At 43.7% G+C, this 21,155-nt stretch overlaps 1 protein-coding gene across 1 annotated transcript in view; it reads right to left on the reverse strand.

Annotated features, from left to right (window-relative positions):
* Klhl12 (kelch like family member 12) overlaps window positions 1–9,628 on the reverse strand; it is a 34,925-nt gene extending 25,297 nt beyond the window's left edge. Inside the window, 3 exon segments of the mRNA XM_036202465.1 lie at window positions 1,228–1,381; window positions 6,408–6,608; window positions 9,456–9,628. Coding sequence (XP_036058358.1) covers window positions 1,228–1,381; window positions 6,408–6,602 — 349 coding nt within the window. The 5' untranslated portion in view covers window positions 6,603–6,608; window positions 9,456–9,628.
* Window positions 9,629–21,155: the final 11,527 nt, after the last annotated feature.

Consider the following 21,155-nt stretch of genomic DNA (forward strand, 5'->3'; position numbering starts at 1 on the left):
CAGTTACATCGTTAAACCCTGTCTCAAAAACCAAAACTAAAACCAAACAAGGGTACTGGAGAAATGGCTCAGCCATTAAAAGCACCTGTCACTCTTTTTTTGTTTGTAGTTTGTTTTTTGAGACAGGGTTTCTCTGTGTAGCTTTGTACTTGTCCAGGATCTCACTCTGTAGCCCAGGCTGGCCTTGAACTCACAGAGATCCGCCTGGCTCTGCCTCCCGAGTGCTGGGATTAAAGGCGTGTGCTACCACCACCCTTGTCACCCTTAAAGAAATCTAGGTTCAAGTTCCCAGCATCCAGAACACAGCTCACAATTGCTTGTAACTCCAGTTCCAGGGGATCTGACCCCTTCTTCTGATCTCTGTGGCCACCAAAGGTCACACTTTCAAGCATAACAATTATTCACATAAAAAATTAACAAAAATGAATTTTTTAAAGTTATTTTACATGATTCCAAGATTTAAATATATAATAAGGTTTATAATGACAAGCCCTCTTAGCATCTCCATGCCCACAGCCATCTAATGACAAGTTCAACAGTATCTCTCCAAGGCAGTGAATGCTATTTATTAGTTTCTGGGCAATCCTTACATGAGTACTATGTAGGTATGCATGTATGTATGTATTAAGGAAATTCCTGTATTTTCCATTCTTCTGTTTTGTTTGTTTAATTATCCTATGTGTATGGGTGCTTTGCCTGCATGTTTATCTGTGTACCATTTTCATGCCTGGTGCCCAGAAGAGGGCACCAGATTCCCAGGAAATGGAGTCACAAATAGTTGTACATCACCAACTGGGTGCTGGGACTCAAACACAGGTTGTCCTGAAGAGCAGCCCATGCTCTTAACCACTGAGGCATCTCTTCAGTCCTTTGGCTTGGTTTTGAGACATAGTCTCATTTTATAGTCTAAACTGGCTTAAAACTCACACAATCCTCTTGTCTCAGCTTCCTAAGTGCTGGGATTACTACTGTTAGCCACCACACCTGGCTTTTCCATATTGTCAAAAACAGAAAGAGTTTAAACGTTTTCTTTTACAAGAGCCAAATACTCATATCTGGAGAGATTTTTCTGCACTGCTCTTAAATACATCTGATCTTTCATGCTCAAAGATTCAAAAGTCATGCTTCTAGACAGGTCTCTGAAAGTCTCTTGATTAATTTTACATCAATGAAAAACACGTCCAGCACTAATGAGTCATGAACAAGGACATCTTTTATCAACTGTACCTTTCAGCTGAAGTAGACAGGCTGCAGGGAGCAGTTCTTGAACATTCTCCACTGTCACATGTACTGTTTCTGTGTATACAAAGTCCAACAGAATTTCCATAGTAGAAGCAGTTAAACCTTGAATGTCAACATATGGCTTCCCCTTCTCTGAAAGCTGAAAAGTCATGAGGTAGAAAAGAATGGTACTTTTAATTCCACAATTTAAGCCTAAGAGCTTAAAGGGATGCTGGAACTAATTAAATATACATCTTTTAAAAACAATAGCTGGAGAGCTAGCTTAGTGGTTAAGGGTACCAGTGGCTGCTCTTCCAGAGGACCTGGGTTCAATTCCCAGCACACATGGCGTCTCACAGTCATCCATAAACCAGTGTCAGTGGATTGATGCCATTTTCTGACCTCCATAGGCAACAGGCACACATATAAAGCACAGTCATACATGCAGGCAAAACACACATAAAATAATTTTATAAAAATGTTTAAATCAGGGGGCTGTAGATGGCTCAGAGGTTAAGAGCACTGGCTTGTCTTCCAGAGGTCCGGAGTTCAATTCCCAGCAACAACATGGTGGCTCACAGCCATCTGTAATGAGATCTGGTGCCCTTTTCTGGTCGGCAGGCATACATGGAGGCAGAATGTTGTATACATAATAAATAAATAAATCTTTAAAAAAATGTTTAAATCGGCTGGAGAGATGGCTCAGGGGTTAAGACCACTGACTGCTTTTCTAGAGGACTCAAGTTCAATTCCCAGCACCCACATGACAGATCACACCTGTCTGTAACTCTAGTTTCAGGGGACCCCAACACCCATGGCAAAACACAATGCACATTTTATATTTATATAAAGCCATGCCTAAAAAATGTTTAAATCATCATCTTTTTTATTTGATTTGTATATAGCAAGTATGGCATATATTTGTAAATCTGCAAATAGAGTGGGCAGTTGACTGTATCCCTAGGAGTGAACAGTAGAATATCAAATATTTTAGAGACTAATTAACAACCCGATTCCATATTAAAACCAACACAGATGTTTTAGAGAACAGAATACAAAAGTTTCATAAACTTACCACTAGTGTCCATGTGCCTTTATGATAAAACATTATCTCTCTTCTCCTGCCTACCACCCATACGCTAGGTAGTTGTGGCTGGCCTGGTTTTCAGTGTGTAGCCCAAGCTGCCCTTTAACTTGTAGCCACCCTCTTGCCCTAGACTTCTGAGGGCTGAGATTACAAGTATTTGCCACCATGTGTGGATAAAATAGAAACAGGACTCTGAGGTGTATAGCTACAACCTCCTCTGTGATTACCACATTCCTCTCATCTGCCCTCAGAGACCATCAGGATGGAAAAAGGGCATGCAGATCACTGTAAGGGGCTCTTCTGTTAACTGTTTGAGCCTGGAGGAGGGGCAACAGGACTGCAGTGAGCTAGAGCTGCTCTGGCTGGTTGTGACATCCTATATCAAAAGCAAATACAAGCCGGGTGGTGCTGGTGCAGGCCTTTAATCCCAAGAGGCAGAGGCAGGCAGATCTCTGAGTTTGAGGCCAGCCTGGTCTGCAGAGTGAGTTCCAGTTCCAGTGAGTTCCAGCCCAGAAAAGCCCTATCTTGAAAAACTGGAAGAAAAAAAGAGAGAGAGAGAGAGAGAGAGGGAGAGAGAGAGAGAAAGTGAGAAAGAAAGAAAGAAAGAAAGAAAGAAAGAAAGAAAGAAAGAAAGAAAGAAAGAAAGAAGGAAAGAAGGATCAGCCTATTAGAGCACAACTCAGCTGTTTGGTGGTTTTGCAAAATATTGAAAATGCACCTGTGACCTCAGAGCCTTAGGGCAGAGATAGGCAGATCCCACAACTCACTTGTCAATCAAGCCGCAAGTAGAGAGCTCAGTTCTCACTGAGAGACCCTGTCTCAAAAAGTAAGGTGGAGAGTTACTAAGGAGGACAAGTGACAATGGCCTCACAAGGGTGAGCACACTCACACCCGTGTTCTCACACACCACCAACTCCTATTACAACACTCTAGGTACTTCCATTATTTTTTTTTGTTTTTGTTTTTTTTTTTGTTTTTTTTTTTCGAGACAGGGTTTCTCTGTAGCTTTGGAGGCTGTTCTGGAACTCACTTTGTAAACCAGGCTGGCCTCAAACTCACCTGCCTCTGCCTCAAGAGTGCTGGGATTACAGGCGTGCACCACCACCGCCCGGCTGTACTTCCATTATTAATTAAATGGCTATCATCTTTGAATTCTCCATCAGCCCAGAGAGTAACAAAAAAAATTCTTTACAAAACCAATTCCGTACATAAAGAAAAAAAAAATCATTAGTGATACACGTTGTCTTTAATACCAGGTAGAGGGAGGCAGATCTCCAAGTTCAAGGCCAGCCTGGTCAACAGGAGTTCTAGGACAGGCACAGAGAAGCCTTGTTTAAAACAAACAAAGAATTGTGTATGAGAAGAAATGAGTTATTTTCCAAGACTCTACAAATTTCTCAGTGTTGAAAAAACAGTGCAGACAGACTTTCTCCAAGATGACAGCAATCAGGACATACACAATCAGCAGCTGGCAGTCTCAGCCCATTTCACAATCAGCACTTGTGGTGAACACCCCTTACCCACCCAGCTAAATGCCAATGCTCTGGGGGCAGACATCATGGAGAACAGTATAGGCGAGAGATCTGTGCTGTTGTATTATTCAAGACAGTTTTTAAATTAGCTTGGATTAGCCAGAATGACCTGAGAGCTTTCTATTTCTCTTACTAGCCTTATGACTGAGCAAAGGAGCTAAGAGCTAGGCTTTACAGTCACAAGCTGCAGAGACAAAGCCCATCTGCATGCAGCATTCCAAAGCTCTGTGACCTTGGGCACGACATTTATTGAGACCCTTCTTCATTTGTAAAATGAAATGTAATATTTACTCCCAGGGTGAACGACAAACTTGGCACTGTAACTGGGCCCACAAATATAGTTATTATCATACTTCCTCTCTCTGGTTCTAGCAACTACTTCATTATGGTGACAGGTGCTAACTAAAGAAAATGCTGGTGGTTAGAAATGCTTTTTAAAGAGTCTTATCATAGCCAGGCATGGGTGGCCCACATCTGTAATCTCTGTACTTGAGGAGGCTGAGGCAGAAAGATGGAGTACTTCAGACCAACTTGGGCTATATAGTGAGATTCTGTCTCAAAGACAGAAGCACACACACCAAACCAGAGGGTTGGAGGTGGTTACTATTCTTGAAGCACCCGCATCAGATGGCTCACAACCACTGTAGCTCCAGTTCCAGAGGATCTGACAGCCTATGGACTCTAAGGACACACCAGCTTGGACATGATGCACATAAAATTCATGCCAGTGCTCACACACATATAGACATACATTTTTTAATCTTCTTAAAAAAGGTTTATTCATTTATTTAATGTGTAGTGGTGTTTTGCCCATATATATTCTGTGTGAGGGTGTCGGGTCTGCTGGAACTGGAGTTACAGACAGTTGTGAGCTGTCATGTGGGTGCTGGGAATTGAACCCAGGTCCTTTGGAAGAGCAGCCGATGCTCTTAACTGCTGAGCCATCTCTCCAGCCCCCATTTTTTTTTTTTAAATCTTAAAAACAAAAAAAACCCTAAAAAGTCAGCATAATGAAATAATTTATGTCTAAGTTTAAATACATAATAATTATTCATATATTTTAAACTTAAAATATTTATAAAGACTTGTTCAAATATTTTTATTTTGACATGTGAGGAACTTAAAAAACACTTTATTGTCATGAGCTCACAAACAGAAGTATCGCACAGCTCAATGAGTCACTCAAACACTTGCCCGCTCCCCGATTCTCTCTCTCAGTGAGCTTCCAGACAGTTAGGACGGCCATTCTGAAGCTGTGGCACTTCCCTTAGGGCTTTATACTCTATCAATTATATTTTGATTCACTTATTCACCACACAGAAAGAAAAACCCATGACATAGTTAAAACTAGAAAACCAACTAGCTTTATATTCTTTCATGACTCAAGTGCCCTGCATGGGTGGAGGCCAGTGGGTTCTTTCCTTCTACCTTTATGCGAGTTCTGGGGACCAAACTCATGTGTCACATGCGGCTCCTTTACAGGGCTAGCCATCTCAAATGTACATAAACATATAGAAAGACATAGACACACACACACACACACACACACACACACACACACACACACACACACGCACGCGCACCAGAGTTGGTTTTCTCCTTCCACCATGTGGGTCCCAGGAATTGAAACTGGGTTCATCAGGTCTGGTAGAAAGTGTCTTTACTTGCTGAACTATCTTGCTAGCCCTATTTTATTTTGTTTTAACTAATTAATTTTGGTTTTGGAGAAAATGTCTCATATAGCCCAGAATGGCCTAAAAATCTGTATGTAGGCAAGGATGGTCTTGAACTTGTAGCTTTGTGTATGCTGGGCAAGCACTTGATCAATTAAAATAGATCCCCTGCCCTTATTTTAGTTTTTATGAGACAGAGTCTCACCAAGAGGCCAGCCTTGAATTCCTGATCCTCCTGTTTCCACCTCCCAATGTTGGCATTACAGGTATGTGCGACCATGCCAGGCTAACTTAATACTGCATAACCATTCATTAAATTCCCCTCTTCTCCTCATTTGAAATCTACATTGGTGGAAGGAATACTCATTTCATACAATTATTGGCAATTTAAAAGAGGAAGCCATTACACATCTTAGTCAGGGCTTATCCATTTAACTAAAACATTATACAAATTCAATGGTTTACCAAACTATTTTTTTTTCATTGCTAAGTGTTTTTGTTTTATTTTTGAGATGGGTATTATTCTGTAGCCCACACTGGCCTGAAATTTATGGTGATCCTTCTGCTTCCCAAGTGTTGGGATTATAAGTGTGGGCCACTATATCTGGTTTCAAGTTTATGTTTTATTTATTTATTATTATGAAAGCTTGTTTGGAAGTTCTAACAGGGCAGGGCTCCTACGCTCAACCAAAGAATGGTCCTCTGCTGGAAAACATCATCTTCTCTGACTGAGCAGCCCCTTTAGAAGACACACAACCAATGATGAAGAAAGAAAGGGACACCTGGCTGGTCAGACAGACCAGCCAAGTCACCCACACATGCTATTTTGTTCCTTGAAATGAACTACAGGGTTCCACGCGTGAGTTCACTTATGCGGCGGTGACTAGCACTGACCTCACTAGTGAACATGGCACAGAAATAGTCACTGCAGGCCGCCAGCACAATCCGGTGGGCAGGGAAGTCTTTCTGCTCCACTCTCAAAGTCACATCGCAGAGGGTGTTGCTCTTCCTGAGAGAGTTCATCGAGTTGAGGATGGACTTGGCGTGAGTATTTGTCATTATGTCTTTGGGGGCCATAATGCCGCCCATCAAGCACTATGAAGAAAGAACAAAGGAATCCCTGGGCAATGCAGCTACAAGAGAAAAGAGATCTTATTTGAAGTGGGAAACTGAACACACACTTAGCTTTACAAACTAAGGAACTAAAAAGGGGCTTCCTTAAACACAAACTTCCCGACACTGGCATCACCATCACAATCCAGCTAACACCAGCTTCAATAAGTTATCTCTTCTTCCTCTGAGTTCTACTAGTTCTACATGTTTACATTCAACCAAGTAAGGATCAAAATATTCAAAAAGTAAAGTATTGATTTTAAACATGTACAGACTTTTATTATTTTCCTAAACAATACTATCTTAGTCAGGGTTACTAGTGCTGTGTTAAAATATCATGATCAAAAAAGCATCTTGGGAGTCGGGTGTGGTGGCGCATGCCTTTAAACCCCTGCACTTGGGAGGTAGGCTGATCTCTTGAGTTCGAGGCCGGCCTGGTTTACAGAATGAGTTCCAGGACAGCCAGGGTTACACAGAGAAACTCTGTCTTAAGAAAAACAAACAGAGCAACTTAGGGAGGAAAGGGTTAATTTGGCTTGCATATACTGAGCCACAGTCCACTGAAAGAAGAGGTAGGAACTCAAACTGGGTGGGAACTGATACTCCAGGAGGCAGGAGCTGATACAGAGGCCATGGACGGGTGCCTTACTGGCTTGTTCCTCATGACTTGCTCAATTTACTCTCTTTTCTTTTTTTCCTTTTTTTGTTTTTTTTTGAGACAGGGTTTCTCTGTGCAGCCCTGGCTATCCTAGAACTCACTCTGTAGACCATGCTGGCCTTGAACTCACAGAGATTTGCCAGCCTCTCCCTCCACTACCACCACCCAGCTAGCTGGCTCATCCTACTTTCTTATAGAACACAGGACCTGCCAGCCCAGGGGTGGCACAGTGAGCTAAGCCCTCCCCTATCAATCACTAATTAAGAAAATGCCCTACCAGCCTGACTGCACCCTGATCTTCTGTAGGCAATTAATTTCCTTCCTCTCAGATGACCACACAAAACTAACCAGCATAAAACAACTTGATTGTTTTAGGTATGAACTGCCTTGATGTACATGGGGGGGATGGATGTTCATGAAGTATATGCAAGTACTGTGCACACTCTGCATGCCCTCAGAGCCAGGTGGGGTGGTCTATCCCCTGTAATCCAAGCACTCAGGAGACTGAGACAGACAGCTGCAAGCTGGAGGCCACCCTAGTCTACACAATGAGTTCGAAGCCAGCCAGGACTGCATCTCAAAAAAAAACAAACCAAACCACAGACCAGCACACTCAGATTTGGGTATCTGTGGATTCCTGGGTCCAATTCTCTATGGGTATAAGAGAACGACCAGAATTGCAAAGTTCACTTGTATGCATCCACTGAATAATGATGTATTTGAAAGGCAATGTGAGGAACACTTTCCTGAGTGGCCGGACTTTAGTCATACTATAGGCATACGACGGAGGTGGTTAGGATTAGAACAATCTTTTACTTGGGATTCAAAACTTTCTGAAATGAACCAAGAAAAGAAACTCTTCTTCCAAAGTTCACAATCATCGTTTCTGAAAAGCAGAACTGAGGTTCTAAGTTCTCATCTTTCATGTAGTTACATCAAAAGCACTCTCAACCCTCCCTCCAACAACTCTGCAACATCTATTTTACAAAACAAGAGGATGATTCTCTAAAGTAAATGGTTGCTGTTTAAAATCTTTCCTTAAGTCAACATGGTTTCAATTGTGAGCTGCAAGAAACTCTAGGGATTTGCTGAATTCTCAGTAAGATTATGAAATTTTCCTGGTGTCTTACTACAGAATTCAGCCTGTGATCGGGACTTAAGGTTGGTGTCAAAACTGACAGTAACCTCAGGCTAACAACCTTTTTCCCAGCACAAAGCCAGAGCACATTTGTCTCCTTTCAGAAATGGCATATTCTAGAACTTCTGTTAATATCTGAATAGGGGTGTTCCATTCTGAATGGGGGAGGGGCATCAAATTCTAGAAGACTAAAATTAAGAGGAAAAAATAATGGCGTTCTTCCCTGCTAACGCCAAGCTTACCATCCTCAAGTATTAGCGCGACCTGGGAAGGCAGGGAATTAGATAGGCGGTAGTCGTGGAATGCTACACCTGTATCTTGGTAACTGTGTCTCCTGGTTAGTAGGAACTTAACACCAGAACCAAGGAAACCAACCATGCATGCACCCCTGTGGCGAAGCATCCGTGAAGCTGTATTTGGGATATTCCCACCGTATGAGAAACCAAGGCCCCAGAGTACTTAACAAATTGCCAACAGGCACGTTAAAGAAGGGTCTGCATCCTCAAAAGGCTGGCTTCATTACAATGTGTTGCGGTTTGGACACCAGCATCTTCTTTTTTTTTTTTTTTTCAAGATTACTAGGGGCGGGGGTGGGGGGGAATATCCTTCAAGGGGACATGAGATCCACTATAATTTGGGAGGGAAAGGGTGTCATCTTACCTCCATGCATCAATATATCATCCTTAGTGCTCTTTTAAAAAACTTTAAAACCCACAACACAGACCCCAGCGCGCTGTTCCCACCTACCTTCCGAGAAAGCCCACTCCCATCTTTGGAGTGTGTAGCTTTGCTTTGTTAAATAAACTTCTCCTTAACTGTTTCTCGGCTGAATTCTTTCCTTCCAGGTGAAACCTTCTGCCGGGACAGGCAGGTGCTGCTCCGGGGAAGCCGAGAAGGCAGCGCTAACCCTGCGGCGCCCCACCGCGTCTCCTCCCGACCCGGGGGGTCACCAGGGCTGGGGGGGGGGGGGAAGGCCGCGCCCCAGGCTGAGGGCAGAGGGGGAAGGTCGGGTGTCACGGCCTCACCCACTCACCTGGGCTCCGTGGCCGCCCGAGCGGAGGGGCTGGGCGCGGGGGGCTCTCAGGCGGCTCAGCAGCCGGAGCGCCGCCGCCGCCCGCCCGGACCAGCCGCTGCGGAGCAGTCTCCGTCGGACTCCAGGCTCCAAGCTCGGCAGCCGCGCGGCCTGATGACGTCACGCGCGGGAGGGGCGGGCCTCTCCTAGGTTACGTCACGTGAGGGCGGCTCTGCGCCCGGAGGCCCCGCGGACCCGGGGGTTCAGAAAACCGGGAAAGAAAAAGTGGAAGGGTGCACCGAGCGGGACGTGCCCGCGCGGGCGCGTGGGCCCGAGGCGAAGGTTCCGAGGCTGGCTGCGTAGGCTGCGTCCCCGTCACACTCAGCTGGCCCACGCAACTTCAAAATTGTCCAGGCCGGTTGTGGATAATCAATCAGGCTGCCTGTCATCGTGGGGAGGACCTTTAATGCCGGGTGACCACAAGCCTCTGGGTCCTGAGTGGACCTGTCACCATTAGGCTGTTACTTCTTTCACTCCTAGCCGAGGGGAAGGAACTTGTGGATTGACTGAACTACCAGAAACTGGACAGTGAGGGAAATTGACAAGAACCTTCGCAAAGAGGACACTCTAGTCATCTCTCCGACTCACCACCATGTCATTCATTAGTGCTGAAGTTGTTGGGGATTTTTGCTTCTCGTTGATTTTGAGTTTGCCTTGTGACTGAGAAGGGAAAGATATTCCTTGGTTTAGCTTATATGAATAACCAATTGGATTATTCAGTTTTGTTTTGTTTTTTTTTCTGTACATTTGGTTCTGTTTGTTTTGGCTTTGAGACAGGGTTTCTCTGTGTAGTCCTGGCTGTCCTGTAGACCATGCTGGCCTTGAACTCACAGAGATCCACCTGCCTCTGCCTCTCAGTTCAGGAATTAAAGGCGTGCACCACCACGCCCAGCTAATATTTGGTTCTTAAGGAAAATAAAGTGTAGTCAGGTGGGCAGCTTTTTAGTTTTACATAGTGTCATATCTTCCTGATCCCAAATTGTTCCGGAACTTTAAGTATGGTGGATGGAGTGCATAACTGATAGAAATTCTGTTGAGGGCACTCTGGATTTCTTTGTTAAAACGATTAATATAGACATATTTTGATTGTTTTTTTGTAGCCTAGACATTGGATTGTTTGTCATGTCCCCAGGCAGGAGTGCCTCCCCACCTAATCTGGACCCCAAACTACTAGATGAGATGAATTTAAGGTAGCTAGAACAGGAACCAGTGCCCTTTTCTAACCTCCTTGGTCACCAGGCACATACATGGTGTACATACATACATACAGGCAAAACATCTCTTCACATGAAATGTTTAAATTACAAAAAAAGTATTTCCTAGCTCTCCTGACCTTCTCTGACTGTTTCTGCCTTTACAGATAAGCATTTCCCTGTAAACACAAATCTTTAAAGGTCTTATTAATAAAACAAACTTGGAGCCAGGTATTGGGGTGAATTCTGAAAGATCAGAGAGACAGAACAAGCCACAGCCAACCTCACCTCACCGACTCCTCAGCTGATCTTGTTTCCTCAAACTGGAAGCCTCTGAGTCCTCATTCGAATGGATCTCAGCTGAGCTGCTACTAAAAGCTTAAAAGCCTCTAGTTCCTGGTCCTCACACCTTATATACTTTGTGCTTCCTGCATCACTTCCGGGAATTAAAGGTGTGTGTCACCATGCCTGGCTGTTTCCAGTGTGGCCTTGAACTCACAGAGATCCGGATGGATCTCAGCCTCCCAAATGATAGGGTTAAAGATGTTGGAATTTCTGGCCACATTAAAACCAACAAAAGGTGTGTGCGCCACCATTTTCTGCCCTCTGTCTGTCTAGCGGCTGTTCTGTTCTCTGACTGCAGATAAGTTTATTAGGGTGCACAACATATTGGGAGACACAATATCACCACATTTCCCATAGTAAACTTTGCTCTTTTTCTTTCATCTAGGCAAATGCTTTCCCGACAAGCAGAAAAACACACAAGTTATTCAAGAATTTCTTTGAGAGCTGGGCATTACACATGTCAATCCATACTTGGGAAACTAAAGCAGGAGAGAGCAAATTCAAGGGCAGCCTGGCCTGTATGGGAAATTCTGTCCCAAAGACAATAACCACAAAAGCTGGAGATGAACTAGCATGTGAGAGGCCCAAAAGGGATGGAGGTCATGGGATGCAGAGTTTCTTTGGGTCTTAACCATGTATAATAATTGAGTTAGTTACTAAGGCTTCCAATGCGATGCAGGATCTTGTTCTCTGTAGGGAGGACGGGGCAAGGCCCCTGGTGAAACTGCAAATCGCCCACATACATTGCAATGAAAACAGAGTCTGCAGTTAAAAGGATTAAGAGTTCTGATGGCAGAGTCCAGAGTACTCGGGGAGATGAGGAAGAGAGCTTGTAGCTGGGATGATGCAGCCAGGCTAAACATACACCAGGAAGGACTGGACTCTGGGCCAGGGAAGAGAAGACCAGCTAGTTCCCTCCGCCCCTCCTTCCCCCGCAGCCCTTGAGGAACAGATGTGAGGAGACACGAGTGTCCTTTCCTATACTCTTGCTGCTAATGTTGCTAATTGCAATAGACTAAAATGTAAGTAAAGATGGCTGCTAACAATAGTGTCTACTTATGGGACTACTCAGACCACCCCATAGACAGGGTACTTTGTCCGGGCTGTAATGGAGCTAACTCTCTGCCATGGAAAAGCTACCAATTGGTTGTGTAAATGTGGGGACAAGGAGAACATAGTCTAATTAGCAGCCAGCAAGACACCTGCAAGGTTGGGCACCACCAGCTAATAGCACAAGACAGAAATAGACTAAAAGGGTGGGCAGCTAGTGAATAGCATCATCTCTCTGGTTGGGTCTGGGGCAGGAGAGGGGCATACATAGAATATGTGGGCCCTCTACTGACTTGGCCCATTATAGCCCAGAGAATAGCTAAGGTTTTTACTTTGTTTTGTGGGGTTTTTGTTTGTTTGTTTGTTTGTTTGTTTGTTTGTTTTACAAATTCTTATTCTAATAGTGAAATCTTTCACTGAGGCTTGCCCAGTGATTGAGTAAAACCAAAACTTATCATAAACCACAGTCATCCTAGGGTCCCCCCTGCTACATAGCCTCCCTGGTTCTGTAGGTTGCAATCTGATTGTTCTTTGCTTTATATCTAGTATCCACTTATGAGTGAGTACATGCCATGTTTGTCCTTCTGGGTTTGGGTTACCTCACTCAGGATGATATTTTCTAGTTCTATCCATTTGCCTGCAAATTTCATGCTGTCATTGTTTTTCTCTGCTGAGTAGTACTCCATTGTGTATATGTACCACATTTTCTTAATCCATTCTTCAGTTGATGGGCATCTAGGTTGTTTCCAGGTTCTGGCTATTATGAATAGTGCTGCTATGAACATAGTTGAGCATGTGGTATTATTGAGCATTCCTTGGGTATATGGTCGTTTTTTCTACTTTTATGTAATAATTCTTATTAAAGCCGGCTTCTACTTTGTATACTCCCACATGAGTCCATTTACAGTAGACAACAAGCTTACAGCACTATCCCAGGTTGATCCCTGGTGACCATAAGTGCCCAGCATCTTAGGTCACTGGGTCACAAGTTGGTCTGTGAAAGGTCCCATCATTCTCAAAAACCTGCATCATTTCTAAAGTTCTGTTTTTTTGTTTTTGTTTTTTTTCTTAACAGAAAATGAATGGACTCACTCTGTAGAGTGAACACACATAGGACCCTGGATTTGATCCCTAGCATTGGCATAAACTGGCCGTGCTGGCACATGCCTGCAGTTCCAGCACCTGGGAGGTAGACACAGAAAGATGAGACGTTCAAGGTCACTCTCAGTTACATGGTGAGTTCAAGACCAGCCTGGACTACATGAGAGAGCCTGTCTAAAAACATAAAATGAATAATGTGGTATTTGCTTTTCCTTTTTCATCGCTATGACAAAACGCTTGCTAGAAGCAGTCTACGGAAGGCTTTGTTGTAGCTCCCAGCTCTAGGGGACTCTGTCACAGCAAGGAAGGGTGGGAAGCAGGAGGGGGCAGTAGCTGTTTATGTTGCCGCAGTATCAGGAAGCAAGAAATGAAGAGAGAGATGAAGGTGAGTCTCACCTGCTTTCTCCTTCTTACTCAGTCCTAGGTCCCAGCCCATAGGAGCTGCCTCCCACAGTCAAGGGGGACACTTCACACCTCAGTCTAACCTCTCCAGAAACATGAATCATAGACCAGGCAGCCTAGAAGTTGGTCTCCGGGGTGATTATAGATCCCATGAAATTGACAGGATTGTCACAGGTGACCTGTAGCATAGAGTTTAACTAACCTATGGTTAGTTTCTCTTTTTTTAAATTTACTGATAAGAAAGGGATAGAGTCTGATTCTTAGTGCTTATTCCTGGCCTTTAAAATAATAATTCATGTTCTGTCATCATTTACTTCCCCTCCCCTGCCCCACAGGGTTTCTCTGTATTGCCCTGGCTGTCCTTGAACTTGGTCTGTAGACCAGGCTGGCCTTGGACTCACAGGGATCCGCCTGACTCTGCCTGCTGAGTGCTGGGATTAAAGGAGCTCACCACCACTACCCAACGTCATCATTTACTTGTACAGTACCTACCATGTAACAAGTAAATAGGAATTTAGGGATAAGTGAATGAATAGGAATACATAATTGGAGAAAGAAGGCCATAGTTTCTTCCTACCAGTTAGAAATCCTTATAAAACAGAGGAAGATACTCCAATTAGAAAAGGAATTTTTTTTTCAACAGCAAGGTTTATTTTGTTTAAGTTTACCTAGAAAAGGAATTTTTAAGTGATCTGAGACTTTTTTTTTTTTTTTTGAGGCAGGCTTTTACTATGTAGGCATGGCTGACTTGGAACTCATTATGTAGAACAGACTAGCCTAGAACTCAGAGACCTGCTTGCCTCGGCCTTCCAAATGCTGGCATTAAAGGTATGTGTCATCACACTCAGTGATGATCTGAGACTTAACAATATAAAGTGAATCAGAATGGTCTGGTTCAGAGCACCAATCCTGGCTCTTTAGAAAAAAAGATTATCCTTCTGAAGGTGAAGGGATTAAACTCTCCCACTTTCACAACTGAATTCAGGTTCCAGCTCTCTGAGAAGGACAAACAGGTGTCTTTTCCATCAAAGGGATATTTATTCACAAGGCCCTTACATTCAGGGTCGGGGAGAGAAAAAACACAGGGTCTAAGTCAGTCTCACAGTATCTCAAGGACAAACCCAGCAGCCCCCTTCTGAGTCATGTCCAAGCTTAAGCAGATGTGTCCAAAAACTGTAAGACTGTAAAGCCTCAGCCAATTAAAAATATACCAATGTAGCTGCTGCTTGCTTAACCACTTATGTGGTCGACCCTGACACTCTGCTTAGCTGTGCTTAAAAGGAGACTGAAAGTCCCTTCTGGGGTCATCGCTATTTTGTACAGGTGAACAACCCCATATGCATGTTGATATAATAAATGCTCTCTGTTCTTGCATGCTATTTGATTCTGGGGTCTTCCTTCAGCGTTTCCTCAGACCCTACAAAGGCATCCGAGTTGGAAACCATTAGTACAGAACTAGAGAGAAAACTGTGGAGGCTGGTGAGATGGCTGAGCATGTGAGGGAGCTCGCTACCATGCCTGATGACCTGAGTTCCATCCCTGAGACTCACATAGTAGAGAACTCCTGTAAGATATTCTCTGATCTCCACAAACTTGCTATGATATGTGTACACCCTCACATATACACTAACAGGCACACACATATAAAATAAATAAAAATTAGGGCTGGTAAGATGACTTAATATATAAGAGAACCTGCTACAAAGCCTGACAAGATCCATTTGATCCCTGATAGCCACAGGGTGACAAGGAAAACTGAGTATTAGGTCTAAGGTGGTCCCCCCAAATGACAGTGCTGGTGACAATGTCCTAAATGGAAGAACTGTGGCCAACTATACAAAAAGGATTGTTATTGGGTAAACCAAGGCCCAAAGGCAGGTTTCCATTTACCAGGGTATGGCTGCCTAGGGGGCCAGCCTCCAGGCAGCTCAGGGCTCTAAGGGAAATCCATAGCGTCTACATGTACTGGACCTTTCTATCTGAGGGTTTAGGGAAAAAGACACCAATACACTCTCTTGATGGTTTCCTTCTTTATTCTCCTCTGTTCTTCTCATTTCTTTCTGTGCTCTTTCTACTTCATACTTTTTTTTTCTACAGCTTATATACCCCAACAAAGTTTTTCAGGCAATATAGGAATTACAACATGGTTACAGTCCATTTTTCAAGTGATTAAACATTTTAGGTATTACAGGTGAAGAACAAATTATCCCAAGACCCACATACATTCATACCCAAGCAACTCGTTATAGATTAACCAAGTGGACAAGCAAGGTATTCTTCTCAATCAGGTCTTTTCCTGGCAGGCAGTATTTTACAGTTACAAAGAAAAGGCTAATTACTTTATTACTTATCTCAAAAGGTAATCTTATAAGGAATCTTAAAGAAATCACAAACCTAAACTTTTATATATATATATGAAAAAGAATCAGTCAGCTCTACTTTAAATCTTTAGGGTGTATACCCACTCATCAATAGTTTCTTATATCAGGAGATTGAGGGCAGAAATGGGTACAAGGAATTAATCATCACCTTTGGTCATCCTAGCAAGAAAGGTGCATCATCTAGTAATAATTGGGCTGCTTTTTTCTTGTTCTCCTACCTTAATGAGTCCCTCATTCAACTATGCACCTTTCTAAAACTTTAGATTATCTTCTTGGGGTTTTCACCTCAAAGCTATTTGAAAAAAAACCCATCTTAGTCTAACTCTAAGTTATTTTCAAAACTTTGTTTCAGCTGTGATGCACTTTAAAACCTGTGAACACAACTCCTAACATTAAGGTTAAAAGCATTTATGCTAGCTGTGCTAACTGGGACTCAGTTGTTTTCCTTAATCATTAATCTAAGCCATAGTCTCTATGGCTCCTCAATAGAAACTCATGTATTGTAGCAATGTGACACTTCCTTGTTTATATTTTTAATCATCAAAACTCTATTTAAACTAACATTATTTTTTAGTTTTTATTTATTTTTATGTGCACTGGTGTTTTGCCTGTGTCAGGGTGTCCAGTCCCTTGGAACTGGAGTTACAGACAGCTGTGAGCCACCATGTTAGTGCTGGGAATTGACCTCAGGTCTTCTGGAAAAATAGTCAGTGTTCTTAACCATGGAGCCATGCATGTCTTCAGCCCCCTGACCTTATTATTATTATTATTATTATTATTATTATTATTTAGACAGTACAGTTTAGGAAGATAATAATAATAATTCACAGGTAAAAATGCCCAGTAGAATGGGATGTTTCCATGAGATAAACACACTACATCACAGGCAGTGGGGATCTCCCCACACCCATTCACACCATGCCAGTATCAGAGAAAGACAGCTACAGCAAACGTGTAAATGTACAGCAGAAGCAAAAGACATTGAGATCTGTAGTCCCGTGGCCTTGCCTAAACGAGACTGACCCATGAGAGAGCTTCCTCCTGGTGGGCTGACACCTTGAACTTCAGTTGCCACCTGCTGCTCCTCTGACGTGGCCACCAACACCAGGAAGCTCCTTTAATCTGCCAGGAATCTCCCTTAATACACCCTCAAAGGTCAACTACCTTGGGCAAGGGCATCTAGGTTCTAGGTCCAAAACTGCCTGTATCAGCTCAAAGACCACCACCCTGATGACTGTCATAAAATCTCCTTTTCTGCCATTTTAATCTTCTCTCTGTCCCCCCCTCCCACCTGGAGAGATGTCTTTGGCAGTTTGAGCCCCATAAGCCTTTCTTTCTACCCATGGAGTGGTCTAGTCCAGTGGTTTCACTGTGCCCTCACTTACACCTGGTGCCAAAACATAGAAGAACAGTGGGCCCCTTCTAAAGGTCTCTGCCCCTCGTGACTGAACCACACTGCACATTGTAACCCTCCTGGGTGTGGACTCCTACAACCCACTTTATTGACTCCAAAATTTTAGAGTCCATCTCTCCAGCTGTATCTCATCTGCTCTGTCTGTTTCATTGGGTCTCTTTGTCTCTCTTGGCTCCTGGAACCTACTCAACAAAAGTTGCACCTGTGTGCCAGGCAGTCTCCCTATTCCCTCCTGGGTACCCTCATATGTCAAGGACATCTCTCCTCGGTGACTCAGGGCATCTCTCTGATGCACCTCTTTCCCCTTAGGGATGTCCTGAGGTTGAGATTACATCACCACAGTACTTACCCCTCTCCTTCTTGTGTCTTGTTCCTACAGTGGCCCTAAGTCTCTTCCACTCCCTCCTTGCTCTGCTCCTGGAAATTTTTTACTGTTGCCCTTTTAAGGATGTCTCCTTCCCACCTGCTCCATCTCTCACTCATTCCTGGGAACTTGCTATCTCTAACTATGGGCTCCCATTGGGAATTAGACTCATTGTCCCCTCCCTGCTTCTCTAACCTCTTACCCTCCTGGGACTCTGAGATCCCATTTAGGCACACTGTTTTACTGCAGACAGCCTCAGTTCAAACTAGATACAGTCTCGATGGCCGAAGAAGGCACACTGGATTTCCAAATTCTCACAGATTGTGACCACTTCTGCCACCACACAAGCCAATGATCCAGAATCTGTCACCTCTGAGCTTTCTCCAGTCTCCACTCTTGAAAATCTCTGATCTTTAAGCAAACTTCTTTGCTCTCTGCTTGCCCTGCACTTCCCCCATCACTGGATTCAGTATTACAGAGATTTAAATGTCATTTGGGTATGGGTAATATTAATATTAAAAGGTTGTCACCCAATGCTCTACTCTACTAAAAAAACAGGTGCTGGAGATGGAATATGGCCTGCCCACTCCAGCCCCAAGCATGTTTAAAAATTTCCTCCCAAGCCTTTGTCCTGGGTCAGGCTGCCCACCTGGCTCTGTGACAGAGTCAACTGCCCCACTCTGCCTTGGCAAGGTTGGTAAGTTCCCCAACTCCTCCTCTGTTGGAACACCATTCAAGAATGGAGTTGTATGAAGAGAATTCTGAGTGCTTGTGAGCAAACTCCAAGAAAATGAGACAAGAGTCTTGATACCTCAGAATGCAGAAATTTTCTTGAAATGTGCTTTTTGGCTGTTCCTAGGTGTAGCAGATAGGAGTGATTACTCATTATTGCTTGCTGATGTTATTCAATTAAATGTTTAAAATATCCTTTATATGCCTCTATGGAAAAACATGTTTTTGCTATATGCAGCTTGTCCTTGTGATTGTATACAGCTTGAACTCATGAGAATGTTACTCAGGCAAACTCTCTTAACCCTCAGAGTATAAATTGTCTGATGCTCTGAATAAAGTTGGCTATTGCATGCGACTATTGCCTGCCTCATTTATCAGCGCCATTCTCCCACCGCCTCTAGAGTGGTAAACACTCCTCCACAGGTAATTCCCCAGGATCAGCCTTACAGCAAAGTTCAAGACAATATACTCCTTCCTGGGTTGCAAGGAGTCTTGTTGAGTCTGCTGATGAGCCACATGTAAAGTGTTATTGAAGTGATAGGACAACCAGAGCTACCCAGTGAGAGCCTGTTTTGACAAACAAACAAAAGCTTGATATCAAAAGTATGTGTACAAGTAATCTTAGCTTGCTTCCATACGTCCATGTTGATTTCAACTCTTCTTTAAAAAAACAATAAATAGGCATAAAATATTTTAAATGGTATAAAATATAGAGTTGTGTTTTGGGTAACAATAACTACAAATATTTTGGATAGGGTGGATTTTGTATGATTAAGTAAGATTTTGTCCTAGGAAAAAATATGACAGATGTGTAAGGGTTGGGCCCTCAGAGTCAGTACAGAACACACCCAGACACCAAATTCTCAGCACAAAGGAGATGTATTACCTGGAGTGTCAAGCAGGGGCTGGGTGGTGTGGGTGGTAGTGGTGCTACCTCTGAATCAGCAGGTGCTTCTGCCTAAGTGAGTTTTTAAGGAGAAATGGGGAAGTATGTGCTAGGGTGAGCTGGTAAGTGCTGATTGGACAGGCTAGCCAGTATAGCCAAATAATGAATTTTGATTGTTAGACCTTGGTGTTTAGCCTAAGGCATGACTCATCGGCCATATGAGGGGATAGACCTTGAGGGCTAGCTTTAGGAAAGTGATCTAACGGTTTAGCTTGCTAGGGGCTGAGGGGAAAAGGCAAAACCTGCTGGCACCATGTTTACCATGCTCCCGGCCTGTTAGAGAGCCCTTTGAGATGAGGACAAAATACCATGTAAGCTTCAAGTCAGGCTGGGCGATGGTGGCACACGCCTGTAATCCCAGCACTCGAGAGGCAGAGGCAGGTGGATCTCTGTGAGTTCGAGACCAGCCTGGTCTACAGAGCTAGTCCAGGACAGGCTCCAAAGCTACAGAGAAACCCTGTCTTGAAAAACAAAAAACAACAACAAAAAAAGCTTCAAGTCAAGTTGCAGAAGGTCTGAGAACATTATACAGATCCTATCATCATAAACTGCAAGCAAGCCTTGTTACAGGGTTAGATGGAGAGGAAGTTAAGACATGCCAGAAATCTGCTGCCCTGCTCTCCAGCTGTGCAGCCCTGATGAGGAAAATCTCCTCCCCATATATAGGGAAGATGAATTACTCCTCATCTCTCACGTGACCAGGGATGGACTCTAGCCCAATGGAGCATCTTAGAGTCTACACCTACATCCTGTGTCTCAAACAACAGAGAGGCAAGTAGTAATTACTCTGCACTCAATGTCTCCCTAACTGACATCTGAGGATGCCAGGAACAGGGGAAGCTTGTACCCAAGCCTGCCAACCTACTGCCATGGGACCTGCATACTAGTTCAATTGGCCACACCCTCTACTCAAGCTTTCAATTTTCTTCTTTTTAGCAAAAGCTAATTCCAGGGCTGAGATTCTGTAAAAATTCCCCAAGACAATTTTAAATACCAGGAGATAGAAGCTCTGTCACAGGACTAGTCAACACAGCAGGCTCGATTATGGACATTCATTTAAAGACTGAGTTACATGTGTTATCCTGTGGATCCAGCACAGCTGTGTACAGAAAACAACATGGCCTTGAGGAAGAAACCTGGTCTGTGAATGTACACCCAGACCAGGCAGTCTGAGTCACCTTTCAGAGAGGATGGGGACCAGCTCTGGAGCCCTGCTCCAGTCACAACTTGGAAGCCAGTGTGCCTTCTTATGTATAAAGCTTAAGAAATTCAACAGTGGGGTTGGGGATTTAGCTCAGTGGTAGAGCACTTGCCTAGCAAGCACAAAGCCCTTGGTTCGATCCTCAGCTAAAAAATAAATTAATTAATTAAAAAAAAAAAGAAAGAAATTCAACAGCGGATACTTGGACACAGAAATTACGAAGCCCTTTCCTCTCTGTGGACTTATGGTAAAATTAGTCAAATGCTTCTTCCTATAGGGCTAACTGCAACAGCTCACCAGAACTGGACTATGACACAACTTTTTACTAGCTTTGCTATGTCTAAAAATAACAGGTTTATAAGAAATCATGATTTCCTGACTGTGCACACAAATAACAGCTGGCCCCTGACTGAGGGTGGGAGTGACAGGGTGCCACCCTCCACCCCTGCAAAAGAAGAGATGGAGACAGAAGCAGGAGCTGCAAGTCCCCAGGAAAAGGAGCAAGACGACACAGCTGCCATGCTGGCTGACG

Source organism: Onychomys torridus, chromosome 11, assembly GCF_903995425.1.
Source record: "Onychomys torridus chromosome 11, mOncTor1.1, whole genome shotgun sequence".
NCBI lineage: Eukaryota > Metazoa > Chordata > Mammalia > Rodentia > Cricetidae > Onychomys > Onychomys torridus.